General features: G+C 55.5%; 2 protein-coding genes and 1 long non-coding RNA gene across 4 annotated transcripts in view; 2 read left to right on the forward strand and 1 right to left on the reverse strand.

The window, feature by feature from the left end:
- Positions 1–5600, forward strand: part of LOC104480555 (protein-arginine deiminase type-1) — a 27407-nt gene extending 21807 nt beyond the window's left edge. Inside the window, exons 9-19 of the mRNA XM_086764742.1 lie at positions 52–177; positions 804–979; positions 1066–1169; positions 1492–1615; positions 2471–2578; positions 2664–2815; positions 3864–4008; positions 4297–4390; positions 4480–4559; positions 5032–5157; positions 5262–5600. Coding sequence (XP_086620868.1) covers positions 52–177; positions 804–979; positions 1066–1169; positions 1492–1615; positions 2471–2578; positions 2664–2815; positions 3864–4008; positions 4297–4390; positions 4480–4559; positions 5032–5157; positions 5262–5495 — 1469 coding nt within the window. The 3' untranslated portion in view covers positions 5496–5600. The remainder of the gene's footprint in view (positions 1–51; positions 178–803; positions 980–1065; positions 1170–1491; positions 1616–2470; positions 2579–2663; positions 2816–3863; positions 4009–4296; positions 4391–4479; positions 4560–5031; positions 5158–5261) is intronic.
- On the reverse strand, positions 4582–7792 carry LOC147598202 (uncharacterized). The gene is made up of 3 exons (XR_015260877.1): positions 7648–7792; positions 5381–5508; positions 4582–4657 (listed from the first exon to the last, which is right to left on the reverse strand). It is a non-coding gene; the product is annotated as an uncharacterized LOC147598202 (long non-coding RNA).
- On the forward strand, positions 6716–12438 carry LOC104480556 (protein-arginine deiminase type-3). Of its 2 annotated transcripts, XM_086764741.1 has the most exons (16): positions 6732–7164; positions 8628–8808; positions 8879–8951; positions 9028–9089; positions 9188–9305; positions 9390–9515; positions 9785–9963; positions 10042–10145; positions 10219–10330; positions 10420–10527; positions 10729–10877; positions 11017–11161; positions 11242–11335; positions 11616–11695; positions 11821–11949; positions 12041–12438. In XM_086764741.1, the coding sequence occupies exons 1-16, from the start codon at positions 7073–7075 to the stop codon at positions 12272–12274; spliced, it is 1986 nt and encodes a 661-aa protein (XP_086620867.1). In that variant the 5' UTR covers positions 6732–7072; the 3' UTR covers positions 12275–12438. The 2 variants fall into 2 exon arrangements, with proteins under 2 accessions (XP_086620866.1, XP_086620867.1); XM_086764740.1 differs by having other exon boundaries at positions 6716–7164; positions 9785–10145.
- The last annotated feature ends 742 nt before the right edge of the window (positions 12439–13180 follow it).

Raw genomic sequence — 13180 nt, forward strand, 5'->3', positions numbered from 1 at the left:
GCACTTACCACACCTCCATCTCCTCTCTTCATCTTTTTCCACCCTGCGTAGACCTTCAGGATATGTCCATCATGCTGCTGCGGACTCAAGGTCCCAGTGCTATCTTTGCTGAGTACCAAGTGGTCCTGCATGTCCCCGAGTCAGATGCAGATAAAGTGCGGGTTTTCCACTCTGTCGGTGAGTATTTCTTCCTTCCTTCCTTCCCAGATATTCGTGCGTGACCCCAAGGTGGGCAAACCCTAATTTTTTTGTTCAGTGTGGCTAAGGAATGGGCACCTTGGATTGCTGGAAACACTCATTTATCCCCAGAGTTCCTCTGCTGTTGTAGAAGATAGGGTTATATGGAAAAAATAAAGGGAAAAGGTTAAAAAAGGCTTTTCTCAATAATTCGGTTGCTGAAGTCTTCACATTCCCACGGGGCAGATAACCCCGCGTGGCTCCCGGCCCCTTTTTGGCACAGGCGATGACCCAGCCGCCAAAGCAGCCCATCTCGTCAGGCAGCGCATTTTGCCTTTGAACACCCCAGCAGCTGGATCTCCAGCAGCTCCCTGCCGAAAATCAGGTCAAGGAACCCAAGTATATCATTAGATGCTTAACTCTAGCCACACATCTTGAAAAGGGTTGGACCAGAGGGTATAGAATCCTCTTTGCACGAGGAAGATCAAGTGTGTTCCCCAGAGGAGGCACACCCACTCCTCTGCAAACCATGCTGGCATCTGCCACCTCCTCGCTGGTGCCTCCTTCCAGCCTGGTGGACAGGTTGGTCACCCTGTCTTGGGTTGGGAATTCTGATATTTCTCCAGGGAGTGACTCACACCCCCGCTGCAAACCCGTGTTGGGGCCGGACAAGCTGTCATACGTGCTGGACCATGTCGGCAGCGGAGAAAACACCTTCTACGTTGAAGGGTTGGCTTTCCCCGACGTGGGTTTCTCTGGGCTGGTTTCTGTCAGCGCCAGCTTGCTGGAGGTCCCCCATAAGGTACGTGGGGTTTGCCCCATCCCCTGCAAAGCCCCTCAATGGTGGAGTTTTCAACTGCTGCTCCCTGGCATTTTCGCCCCTCGCAGAATTCACCAGCCACCCCGATTTTCACGGATACGGTGGTTTTCCGCGTGGCGCCCTGGATAATGACACCCAACACCCAACAGCCGATGGAGGTTTTTGTCTGCAGGTAGGAGGGACATCAACCAATCGCTCTCGTACCTTGGGGACACTCCAAGGAGGAGTTTTTTACTGTTCCTTGCTACGTAGCAGCTCTAGGATGAGCCAGGCTTTATGCGTATTATACTGGAGGCAGTATTTGGGTAGGGAGCCTGCTGGCACTGCTGCACTCATTGCAGCCCCAAGAAGAGAAGCTGAAGGACCCTCTCCAGGGTCTGACCTCATGCAGGACTTACCCACACATTTAGAAGTGAGGAATGGGCTACACGGTCAGAGTTGGGGGTCTTCTTCTGATCCCCAATTGCAGCATTCGCTCCTTTCTTTCCCTCCAGCATCCACCGGGGCTCAGACCCCAACGACGTCTTTCTGGAAGGGCTCCAGGTCCTGCTGAAGAAAGCCAACTGCAAGCTGACCATCTGCTCGGAGGTGGACACCCGCAGTGACCGCTGGATCCAGGTCACCAATTGATGCTTGTAATAGGCGGCTCTCCTGGTGCCTTATGGGCACATAGTGTGTCATCCCCATTGCTGAAACCCCTGGGAGGGATCAGCTGCGTTCCTCAGGGAAGCTCCTGGCTGCTAAGAGGTGAACCAGGCAACTGTGAGCTGCCTTAGCATGGGGAAATGCTGCTCGTGGTGGCAGCTGGCAGAGGCAGGGCCACTTGGGTACCAATGCGTCTTTGTGAGAGGTACTCCATTGTAACAGAGACCCCATGGGACATCGCAAGAGAGGCCTCATGACAAGGGGGACCCCATTGCAAGAGGGACCCCATGGGGCTTTACAAGAGGGTCTCCACTGCAGGAGGGACCCTACAGGGCATTGCAAGAGGGGTCCTATTGCACTAGAGACCTTGTGGGGCATTGCCAGAAGGACCCCATTGCAAAAGGGACCCCGTGGGGCTTTGCAAGGGGGTCCCCACTGCAAGAGGGACCCCATGGGACATTACAAGAAGGACCCTATTGCAAGAGGGACCCCAAAGTGCATTGCCAGGAGACGTGGCGCGTGCCGGCTGCATGTGCCGTGTGCTCCCTGCAGCGTGCCCAAGCCCTGCCGTCCCTGCCCATAGTGGCCGCGTGTTTCTTCCCTGAGGGTGACCCGTGCCAGGCGCTGCGGTGCCGGGTGGGTGTCACCCCTGGGACAGCAAGGCAGCTGCCTCCCTTGGGGTTAAGAGCAACAGCCGGGCTTTGCCAGGTTTGCCCCGTTTCCTGCTCCACCCTCACCGCATGCCTTGCTGAGATGGCTATCGCTCTGCCAGGAGCCTTCTTCCTCTTTCTCCTCTTCCTTCTCCTCTTCTTCATCTTCCCACAACAGGATGAGCTGGAGTTCGGCTACGTGGAAGCACCACACAAGACCTTCCCTGTCGTCTTCGACTCACCCAGGAACAGAGGCTTGAAGGATTTTGCTTTTAAAAAGATCCTGGTGCGTTGTTGCCTTGCCAACCTTCCTTTCTTCCCCCAAATTCCCTCGCCCGGGGAGTCCCTGTCACCGCTCCCCTCTTCCCCAGGGCCCTGATTTTGGCTACGTGACCCGTGAGCCCCCAGGGAGAAACATCTCAAGCCTTGACTCCTTCGGCAACCTGGATGTCAGCCCACCAGTGACGGTGCGAGGGAAGGAGTATCCCCTGGGCCGGATCCTGATCGGCAGCCCCCTGCCTTGGTGAGACGCAAGGGGGCTCGAGCCCTCCCTCTGGGATGCAGGGAAGCACTGAAAATCCTTGCATGAGAAAGGGTGCAGAGCAGAAATCTGGGGCCAGTTCCCATCAAAATGGGAATTTAGGGCTCCTTCCCATCAAATCAGAGATTTAACATGCATCATTATTCCTTCATCCCTTACAAAACCCTAGCACCGCTCTGATTTTTTTTTGTCCCTTCCTAAACTGCTGGTGCTTTTGCTCCAATCCTACAACGCTGTAAACATCCAGGCTATTTTTTTTTCCCACTCTATTCAAAGGAAAAGCAAGGGAATCCAGGAAAGGGTAAAATCCTGAATAGCTGGAAATTGTTTTGCTCTGGGCAAGCAGTGCTAGGCAGCCTTGTGGGAACAACAGCGCCCTGCAAAATCTTCCACAAAGGAGGTTTTTATCCTAGAAAAACAGCAACGGGGACAAATTCGGATGGGGTTTGGTTCGGGATATCAAACAGAATGCTCCAACCTCAGCCCCGCTGTGAGCTGGGGGGCTTGATTTCGTTACGGCAGCAAGTAAACGGTGTTTTCCCAGCCTCACCGGGACCGTAATTATCCCTTATTACAAGAAGTTTAATTAATGCTTTCCCAGCCTGCTGCTGTCTCTCTCTAAGAAAACTTCATCCCCGCCCGAAGCGCTGTGTAAGGAGTGATTTAAATTCACAGGGACGGGGGAATTGAACCCAAAGGTGCCTGAGCAGAACAGGGGATGTGATGTACAATATACACAGCCTAGATAGATATTGATTTATAATATATTAGTATAAAACAGAGATATAAAGGTACAATATATCCATATTAATATAGGCTATAGTAATATATAATATCTAGATATATCAATATATGTAATATAGATATATATTGCTCAGATAATTTCCAGCCTCTTCCCGATGTTTCCCATAAAAGTGGGACGTGCAGAGGCATCCCCTCCCCTTGGCACAATGCTCGGGGGAAGGACGGGGGAAATCTTAGGGAGGGGTGCGACGGCCGCCTGCTTTTTCCTCCTCCCTTTGCTCCCCAGGGCCTCCGGCCGGCGGATGTCCAAGGCGGTCAGGGATTTTCTTTATGCCCAGAAAGTGCAGGCGCCGGTGGAGGTTTACTCGGAGTGGCTGAGTGTGGGCCATGTGGATGAATTCCTCACCTTCGTCCCTGCTTATGATAGGAAGGTACCGGTCCTCGGAGCCGCCTCTGCTCCTTCACAGGGCAAATGCAGAAAGAAAAAGCTCTTTTTGCAACTGCTTCTCCTCCCCACGGGGCCTGGGTAATGCACCTTCTTTTGGGGTGGCTTCCCAGAAAACGGCAAGTCTCTAGGTGGCATCCTGTGCAACCTGCGATGGTGGCATCCCGTGCAACCTGCGATGCCTGGGGCTGGGTTTGGGGCCAGTGTGGTGTCTCTCAGTGGGACAAAATATCCCACCACCGCCAAAGCCTGACCCCTGGGCTCTCTCCCGCAGGGTTTCCGGCTCCTCTTGGCCAGCCCCAACGCCTGCTACAAGCTTTTCAAGGAGAAGCAGTTGCAGGGTCATGGTGAAGCCACGCAGCTCGTTGGTAAGGGCGTGGGCATCCCTGTGGCGTGGCAGGGACCACCAGCATCCCTTACCGGTGTCCCTTACCGCTCTGCTCCCGTCCCCACGCAGGGCTAAAGGGCACCGAGAGGAGAAGCATTGACGAGATCCTGACGGATGAGTCATTGAAGAATGACAACAAGCACGTGCAGGTGGGTCTTTGCAGCTATGGATTTGGGGGAGATTCGCTCTCCTTGCTTGCACGTCACTGCTGGGTGATTCCTGGGTGCGAGGAAAATTTTTAGAGATCCTGAGGAAGAGCAAGAAACCATGGCATGAGTTGCATGGTGCAGTATGGAAGCAGGTGGACAAGAAGAGCACCCATGAAAGAGGCAGACGCTCTTGGGTGCTGGGTGACCTCAGCCCATTTTCCTGCTGGGAGATGACTGCAGGGGCGTCAAAACCAAAGGAAAGAGGTTGCTTGGGTTGGGGATGGGTTCACGAGGTTGCTCAGAGGGATGGGGTCAGGTGGGATGGGATGGGATGCAACGGAGCGGGCAAAGATCTGGGCAGGATGTAATGGAGCAGGTGGGAATCCTGGCAGGATGCAATGGTGCACACGGGAGTCCGTGCATGGGATTTGGGAGGCCAGGGCTGGCAATTCCAAGTCCCCCGTCTCCACAGCGCTGCATCGACTGGAACCGCGACCTCCTGAAGCAGGAGTTGGGCCTGAGCGAGCAGGACATCATTGACATCCCGCAGCTCTTCATCCTGAAGGGCTGCCGTGCGGAGGCCCTCTTCCCGGACATGGTGAGACCCCCGGAACTGCTTCCCCTCCTGCCCCTCTCTTTCCATCCACACCTAAAGCAAACATTCCTTTTGGGTGGAAAATGTGATTTTCGATCCGGCTGCAGGTGAACATGCTGGTGCTGGGCAGGCACCTGGGCGTCCCCAAACCCTTCGGACCGCTGGTGGGTGGGCAGTGCTGCCTGGAGGAGCGGGTGCGGGCGCTGCTGGAGCCCCTGGGCCTCACCTGCACCTTCATTGACGACTACTTCTCCTACCACGTCCTCTCTGGTGATGTGCACTGTGGCACTAACGTCCGGCGCAAGCCCTTTGCCTTCAAATGGTGGCACATGGTGCCCTGAAGCGCTCGGGGTCCTGCAACCGGAGGATGAAGGTGCATTTGGTGCAACAAAAAATGCATCAAACCAGAGTTTGACCAATAAAGCTGCATTAACACCGAGGGCACAGCTCTTCCCCATCTCCCATCCTTTCTTCCTCTGCCCTTGGCTTGAAAATATCATTTAAAACCTTTTTTTTTAAGCGCATGGTTTTTTGGGATGTCTTTGGGAGTGTGGTGCATGCGAGTCAGCCAGCACGGAGGTTGTTTGGGGATTTGAGACCCTGTTCCACCACTGCAGGGTCTCACAGTGCCTCATCCCAGGTTTGTAGCTAATAATTTCCCCCCAATTCCCTGTATCATCCAAAAACCCACCTCCCGTGGCGGGAGACTGGCTCCTCGCCCCAGCATGGCGTGGAGGCAGAGCCCTGTTCTCATGCAAATCATTTGACACCTTCCCCAACCAGCAGATTTCCTTTTCCCCTTGCGTCCGCCCCGGCCGCTCTCTCTCTCCCTCTTTTCATTGCAAACGAAGCACGGCATTTCCCCGTACCGACCTGGCGCCCCTGCCCGACTCTGCCCGACTCTGCCCTTGCTCAGCAGGAATCAGCACCAGGAACTGAAACCAGTTCCATGCCGCAGGCATCGCCTAGCCCTGTGCAACTCCAGGAGCTATTATGGGGCTAAAACCACATTTTTGGGGCAATTTGCTTTTCTAACCCCACTTTTTTTGGGGCAATTTTCTTTTCTAGCAATACTTTTTGAGGTGCAGAAGCATAGCTGCACTGCCATGCTGCTGAAGAATCAAGGGAGATGCTCTTCAAAAGGGTTACACATCCCTCTTGTCACCCCTTTTTTAACCAAAAAGATGATTTCTAACCCCAGAAACCCCCTTTTCCCTGCGGTTACATCTCTTCTGAGTTCCCCCAGCCCCGCAGAGCAATATTAAATTCCAGCGGCGCATGACCCCACAGGGAGTTGGTGGGGGGACAGCTGCATCGGCAAAGGGCTCTCCCACGTCGAGGTGAGCATTTAATTAAAACAAAGATGATTAAAGCTGGGATGGGGTCTGCTGTCCCCACCGCCTGTGACATCCCAGCTCCCCGACCCATGCAGCATCGGGGGGATGGGGCAAGAGCCCAGCTTGCACCCTCAACCCCTCCTAAAATTAAGAATTAAAGCCAATTTTTTCAGCTGGGCAAATAAAACGCTTTAGGAGGAAAAATAAAACCCCTCCGAGCCCGGTGCTGGCATGTCCCCAGCTTGGCTCCGGTGTCGTGCTGAATATTTTATGGCGTGGGTTTAAGAGTGGCCAGTCACATCAGCAGCTCTTTATGCTAAGAGCAGGGAAAAAAACACCCCCGAGCTGCTTAAAAAGAAAAAAAACCAAACACCAAAACCCTCGTGGGTGTCTTGGGGTGCTTTTCCCCCGCCGCTGATTCATGCCACATCGCTGGGAAGCACGGCCGGGCACCACGCACACCCAGCCCGGAGGTGGGATTAAGCCAGGCTTTGGTTAATCCCCTCCCAGCAGTCAGGCTTTATAAATCCCCCCCGTGCCACCCAGCGCAGCACCCAGGGGTGCCCCGAGGGCCCGCCGGCATGGCTCAGCAACGCCGTGTCCAGCTCTCCACCCAGCGTCCCACCAGCACCGTCTGCGTGCTGGGCACCGAGCTCTCCCTGGATGTCTGCGGGTAAGTGGCCGCGACGCTGGGGGGAAAGATAAAAATCTGTTGGGTTTTTTTCTTTTTATCCAATTAATCAAGCTGATTAAAATAGCTCGGGGTGGGGTGGGGGCGATGCTGCTGCTTAGGGTCATTTTTCCCAGGGGACGCTCCAAATGGCAATGCAGCGGCCAGGCAGCGAGCTCTCCAAAGGGGATTTTGCAGTTTTTTGGGTGCAAAAAGCCCAGCCCGGGAGCTTTCATCGATGCCCCAGAGTTTCCCATCCTGGCCAGGGGCGGCAAAATGGAAATATTTCCCTGTTTTGGGGGAACACCGAGAGCGAAACCGCCGGGGCGTCACCTTGGGGTGCGGAGTGTTCCGGCTGCTCCGCTGGCCCCGGCCCAAGCTCAAGGGCTCTTCACCAGCGGGTTTTGCTTTTTTTGCTTCCTTAAAGCCCAGCTCAGGCAGCAGCTTGGGGTTTTATTTTCCTCAGCGCATCCAAACCCACCGCACCGTTGCTGCTGACAGCGTCTGTCCTCTCCCGCTGGCCCCGGGGTGGGTTTTCCCTTCTGCCCTGGGGACGGATCCGTGCTTCCCTCCTTACGGGCCAGGATTTGCGCTCTTGGCCTGTGGCTGCTTGCGCTGGGACGGAGCGATGCGAGCCACAGCCTGCCCGATCGCCCGGCCGTTGCAGCTTTGCTGCGCTCTGAAGGGGATGCACCCTCTCAGGGCTTGCCACTGGCGCCGCCGTGGGGTGAGATGCAAATATTTGGGCAGCCCCAAGCCAAAATATCCCCCCCAAACAGCTCCAGAGCTTTCCTGCGATGGAATATTGCGGGATTTGTTGCAATTGTGTTTTGCAGGATTTGCTGCAATTGCATTTTTCTGGATTATTTGTGTTTTGCAGGTTTTTTTTTTCAGGATTTGTTGCAATTGCATATTGCAGAACTTGTTGCATTTTGCAGGGTTTGTTGCAATTGAATATTGCAAGATTTGGTGCACATTGCGGGGTTTATTTCAATTAATAACGTGGGATTTGTTGCCATTTCATATTGCAGGACTTGTTGCATTTTGCATCATTTGATGCAATTGAATACTGCAAGATTTCCTCCACATTGCAGGGTTTGTCGCAATTAAAATTGCAGGATTTCTTGCCGGTGTCTTTTGCAGGATTTGTTGCCTCTGGCGGGATTTGTTGTAATCACCCTTTGTGGGATTTGTTGCATATTGCCTTTTGCAGGATCTGTTGTAATCACGTTTTGCAGGATCCGTTGCATTTTGCAGGATTTGTTGCACATTGAAGGATTTATTGCAATTGCACATTGCAGGATTTGTTGCAATTGCATTTTGCAGGATCCATTGCATTTTGCAGGACTTGTTGCAATTGCAAATTGCAAGATTCATTGCAAATCCCAAGATTTACTGCGTGGCAGGATTTGCACCCAGCAATGCCCCCCTGCCTGGGGCTCTCACCGGGCTTTCCCCCCTCCCAGATCTGCACCCAAAGACGCCGTCGCCTTCCACGTGCAGGGGACGCCGGGCGTGAAGCTCTACGTGGTGCACGAGACGCAGAGCATCAAGTTGCCCTCCAGTGTGTCCCGCTGGCCCCTGGCTGCCGGCACCGAGGTGCTGCTGGCCATGGACGCCCTCAGCAAGGACGTGGGCGATGAAAAGGTGGGTGCCAGCGCGCCCGCAGCACCCCGCCCTTCTTTGCGCGGCAATGAGCACTCGCTCCTCCTTGCAGGTCAGGATTTCTTATTTCGGGGAGGCCGGCGCGGTGCCCGTGGGCAGAGCCATGCTGTACCTCACCTGTGTGGGTAAGCGATGGGGGGGAACCCCCAAAATCGTGGCACCCGTGGGGATTTCCCCCCCCCAGCGTCGCTCTCCCCGCAGAGGTCTCGCTGGACGCTGATGTCACCCGCAGTGGGGCGGTGAGCAGGACGCTGCTGGATAAGGTACAAAGAGGGGGTGGGACCCCCCTCCGGGACCACCATGGGATTGGGGGGTGGTGATGGGCACCCCCAGCCCTGCTTTGTTCCCCCCCCCACTCCAGGCGACGTGGACGTGGGGTCCTGACGGACACGGCGCCATCCTGCTGGTAAACTGCGACCGCGACGACCCCGAAGCCAAGACGCCGGATAACCGTGACACCGCCGTCCGCTCCTATGCCGGTACCGGCTCATCCCATATAAGAACTCCATTTTCCTATTTTTTTCTCCCCAAATTTTCCTTTCTCACCCACTTTCTCCCCCCAGACCTGAAGGACATGTCACAGATGGTCCTGCGCACCCGAGGGCCCCGCACCATCTTCACCGGCCACCGCCTCCTCCTCCACGTGGACTTCAGCAACGCAGATAAAGTTGGCGTGTTCTACGGCGGCAGTGAGTGCCCAATGCTGGGGTTTGAGGAGGGGCAGGGACCCCAAATTATCGGGGTTCAAGCCAAATCCTTGCAGCAGAGCGAGCATCTCTTCTGCAACACCCGACCTACATCCCATGGCAGGGTTTTGTCTGATGCAGCGGGTGATTTTGTATGCGCTGCGGGATCAAAACCGCCTTTTTTGCAAGGTTTTAGCAAAAAAAAAGGAGCTGAAATGGTGCAGAAAAGGGGTGGGTTGGTTAAAGGGGTCGCACGGTGCTTGCGCCCGCAGACAGCGTTGCGCTGGAGGAATACAAGCACGTGCTGGGGGGCTCCAAGCTCGTCTACGCCGTCAAACCCAGCCGGCACCAGGAGGAGAGCATCTTCTACGTGGAAGGGCTCGCCTTCCCCGACGTCGGCTTTTCGGGGCTGGTGGTGTTCCACGCCACGCTGCTGGAGAGCCCCGAGAAGGTACCGGCCGAGGGTGGGGGACGCCGGGTGAGCCCTAACGGGGGGCGGCAGAGCTCAAATGTTCCCCCTCCATCCCAGGGTTTGCTGGAAACGCCGATTTTCACCGACACGGTGGTTTTCCGCGTGGCTCCATGGATCATGACCCCCAACACGGCTGCACCGCTGGAGGTTTTCGTCTGCAGGTGGGCGCTGGGTGGGCGGCCGCATCCTTCCCACTGCTGGATCAGCCCCTCCATATCCCATTTTTTTTCCCAGCGTGGACGATAACGAGGATTTCGTGGCGGCCGTGGGCGCCATGGCCGAGAAAGCCAAGTGCCCGCTCACCGTCTGCCCGCTGCCGGAGAATCGCCAGGACCGCTGGATCCAGGTGGGTGCAGGATGGTGCCCAGCCTCATCCCTGCCGCAGCAGCTCTGGAGGGAGCTGCCCCCCCGCCATCTTCTCCATCCCTTCTCCAGGACGAGGTCGAATTCGGCTACGTGCAAGCCCCACACAAGACTTTCCCTGTCGTCTTCGACTCGCCCCGCGACCGCGGGCTGAAGGATTTCCCCATCAAGAGCATCCTGGTACCCAACCCCTTCCTCCTCCCTCTCCCGGCAAGGCGCAAAGATTTGCAAACCCATTAAAAAAAATCAGAATAAATCTGGGTTTTTTTCTTGCATTTTTGGGAAGAGCCAGCACAGAGGGTGATTTGAGAGTGCTGCACACTTTAGGTGCTCAAAGCTTTTTTTTTTAGCCATTATTGCCTTTTTTTTTTCACCATTTAGGGCCCCGATTTCGGCTACGTGGCCCGGCAAGCACCGGAGCACGCTTCCGGCCTTGATTCCTTCGGTAATTTGGAGGTGAGCCCCCCCGTGACGGTGGGGGGCAAGGAGTACCCCTTGGGCCGCATCCTGATTGGCAGCAGCTTCCCCAGGTGAGATGCAGGTCAGAGCATTGGAAAAAAAAAAAAAAAAAACAGAAAAGGATTTTTCTGCACCGTTTGAGGTTGGTTGCAAGCAGAGTATCACCTTGGGCACCCCGAAATAGCAGCCCCCCACTTGTGTGCCCCCCAGATTCGGTGGCCGGCGGATGGCGAAAGCTGTCAAGGATTTTCTGGTCGCCCAACGAGTGCAGGCGCCGGTGGAGCTGTTTTCCGACTGGCTCCTCGTCGGCCACGTAGATGAATTCCTCAGCTTCGTCCCCGCGCCCGATCGGAAGGTAATGAGTCCCAGGGCGGGGGAAAAAATGGGGTGCAACCTTTATACCCTCGCTAAAAATCATCCCTTCTCCCTCCCCAGGGTTTTCGGCTGCTCCTGGCCAGCCCTAGCGCCTGCTACCAGCTCCTCAAGGAGAAGCAAGAGGAGGGGTTCGGCGAGGCAGCGATGTTCCAGGGTAGGGTGAAAAATGAGTTTGATGGGTTCGTTTTCCCTTTTTTCTGCAAAATGCAATGGGGGGGGGGGGATGCAGGCACCCCGAAACCCAGCTAATGGCTGGACAGTGCTGCTGGGGGGCAGAAAGGAGCAGAATTAATTAAAAAGCCGCAAAGATTTGATTTCCTGGGTGGAGCTCGCTGCCGGTGATCCCTGAAACAGGGGACCTCCTGGCTCAGACCAGAGCCTCTCGTCCCGAATGCGGTCGGGGAAGAATTCCTGCCAGGTTATTTGTGCTGCAGGACTGGAGGGGGTGCCCAAGCCAACGATAAATGAGATTCTGGCTAACGAAGGCCTCCGGAAATTCAATAATTACGTCCAGGTGAGGAAGGGGAGGAGGAGGGGGCTCCTGTCTATCCCTCCAATCACAGAATCATGGAACGGGTTGGGTTGGGAGGGACCTTGAAGACCATCCCGGTCCCTCCATCTCCCCGTCCCTCCCACCAGAGCTGCATCAACTGGAACAGGGACATCCTGAAGCGGGCGCTGGGGCTGGCCGAGCCGGACATCCTGGACATTCCGCAGCTCTTCCGAGGCGAGGTGGCCACCGGTGCCGAAGCCTTCTTCCCCGACATGGTAACCCCCATCCTCCTCCCCCTGCCCCGGGATGAGTGGAGGGTGAGTTTGGGGTGTGCTCGGCTCTCTGACCACTGTCCCGGTGCCGCAGGTGAACATGCTGGTGCTGGGCAGGCACCTGGGCGTCCCCAAACCCTTTGGACCGCTGGTGGGTGGGCAGTGCTGCCTGGAGGAGCGGGTGCGGGCGCTGCTGGAGCCCCTGGGCCTCACCTGCACCTTCATCGACGACTACTTCTCCTACCACGTCCTCTCCGGAGAGGTGCACTGCGGCACTAACGTCCGGCGCAAGCCCTTTGCCTTCAAATGGTGGCACATGGTGCCCTGAAGCGGCCTCTGCATCCTTCCTCCTCCTCCTCCTCCTCCTCCCCAAACCCCTCTCCCGGTCCCTGCGAGTGCCTTTGGCCTGCGTTCCGAATAAAAAGGGCTGCAGCTTCCTCCTGGCCTCCCACGTGCTGGGGGCAAGGTCAGAAGCTTTGTTTTAAACGGGAAGCTGGGTTTTTTTTCACTCTCTGGGTGACGCTTTGTGGTGGTACGGCAGGAGGGCATTGCTCTCCCTGCCCAGAAATTAAAATTAAAATGGTTAAATGGGGAGGAAAAAAGTGGGGAGTGGGATTATACAGCCCTGTCTTGCTGCAGCGATGCACGTGCAAAAATGTGTGTGCAAAAATACACGTACATGCCCCAAACCACACACACGCAAAGCTGTGTGTGAGCGTGCAGATATGCACGCACAGAAATGTCTGGGCATGCACAAAAACACGTGCACGCAGAAAAATACACGTGCACGCGCAAAAAGAGATATGCGTGCCTCCAAATGCATGGACGTGTGTGCACAGAAACACGCATGCACGTACAGAAATACACATGCATGCAAACCCAGCACGTGTGCAGAAAAGCACGCACGCGGAGGCACACACAAAAAAACCCACGTGTATGCACAAAACCCGGCATGCATGTACATTTTTGCACACAAAGCACACACGCATGAACAAAACCACAGGTGCGTGCATTAAAATGCACTGATACGTGTGCGCTGCGCCCGCACTCTGACCGTGGAATAGGGCCAGGAGATGTTGGGGGGGCAGATTTTGGGGTGCAGGACGCTGCCGGCAGCAGCACAGTGCCCTCTGATGGCTGAAGATTTGCTTCTGGGGACGCTGGCCATGCGCCACGGGGAGGAAAAAGCCTCTCTTTGGTTGAATTAAATTTGAATTAAAAAAATTAACCCTGG

The sequence above is a fragment of the Chlamydotis macqueenii genome, chromosome 21, assembly GCF_036417535.1.
Source record: "Chlamydotis macqueenii isolate bChlMac1 chromosome 21, bChlMac1.mat, whole genome shotgun sequence".
Classification (NCBI taxonomy): domain Eukaryota; kingdom Metazoa; phylum Chordata; class Aves; order Otidiformes; family Otididae; genus Chlamydotis; species Chlamydotis macqueenii.

What these genes read in the sequence shown, in the direction of transcription:
- LOC104480556 (XM_086764740.1), top strand. Translation starts at nt 7,073, where the DNA reads ATGGCTCAGCAACGCCGTGTCCAGCTCTCCACCCAGCGTCCCACCAGC. An exon ending in GCTGTACCTCACCTGTGTGG is followed by an intron (nt 8,952 to 9,027) that starts GTAAGCGATGGG and finishes CTCTCCCCGCAG; the next exon opens with AGGTCTCGCTGGACGCTGAT. An exon ending in GCCAGGACCGCTGGATCCAG is followed by an intron (nt 10,331 to 10,419) that starts GTGGGTGCAGGA and finishes TCCCTTCTCCAG; the next exon opens with GACGAGGTCGAATTCGGCTA.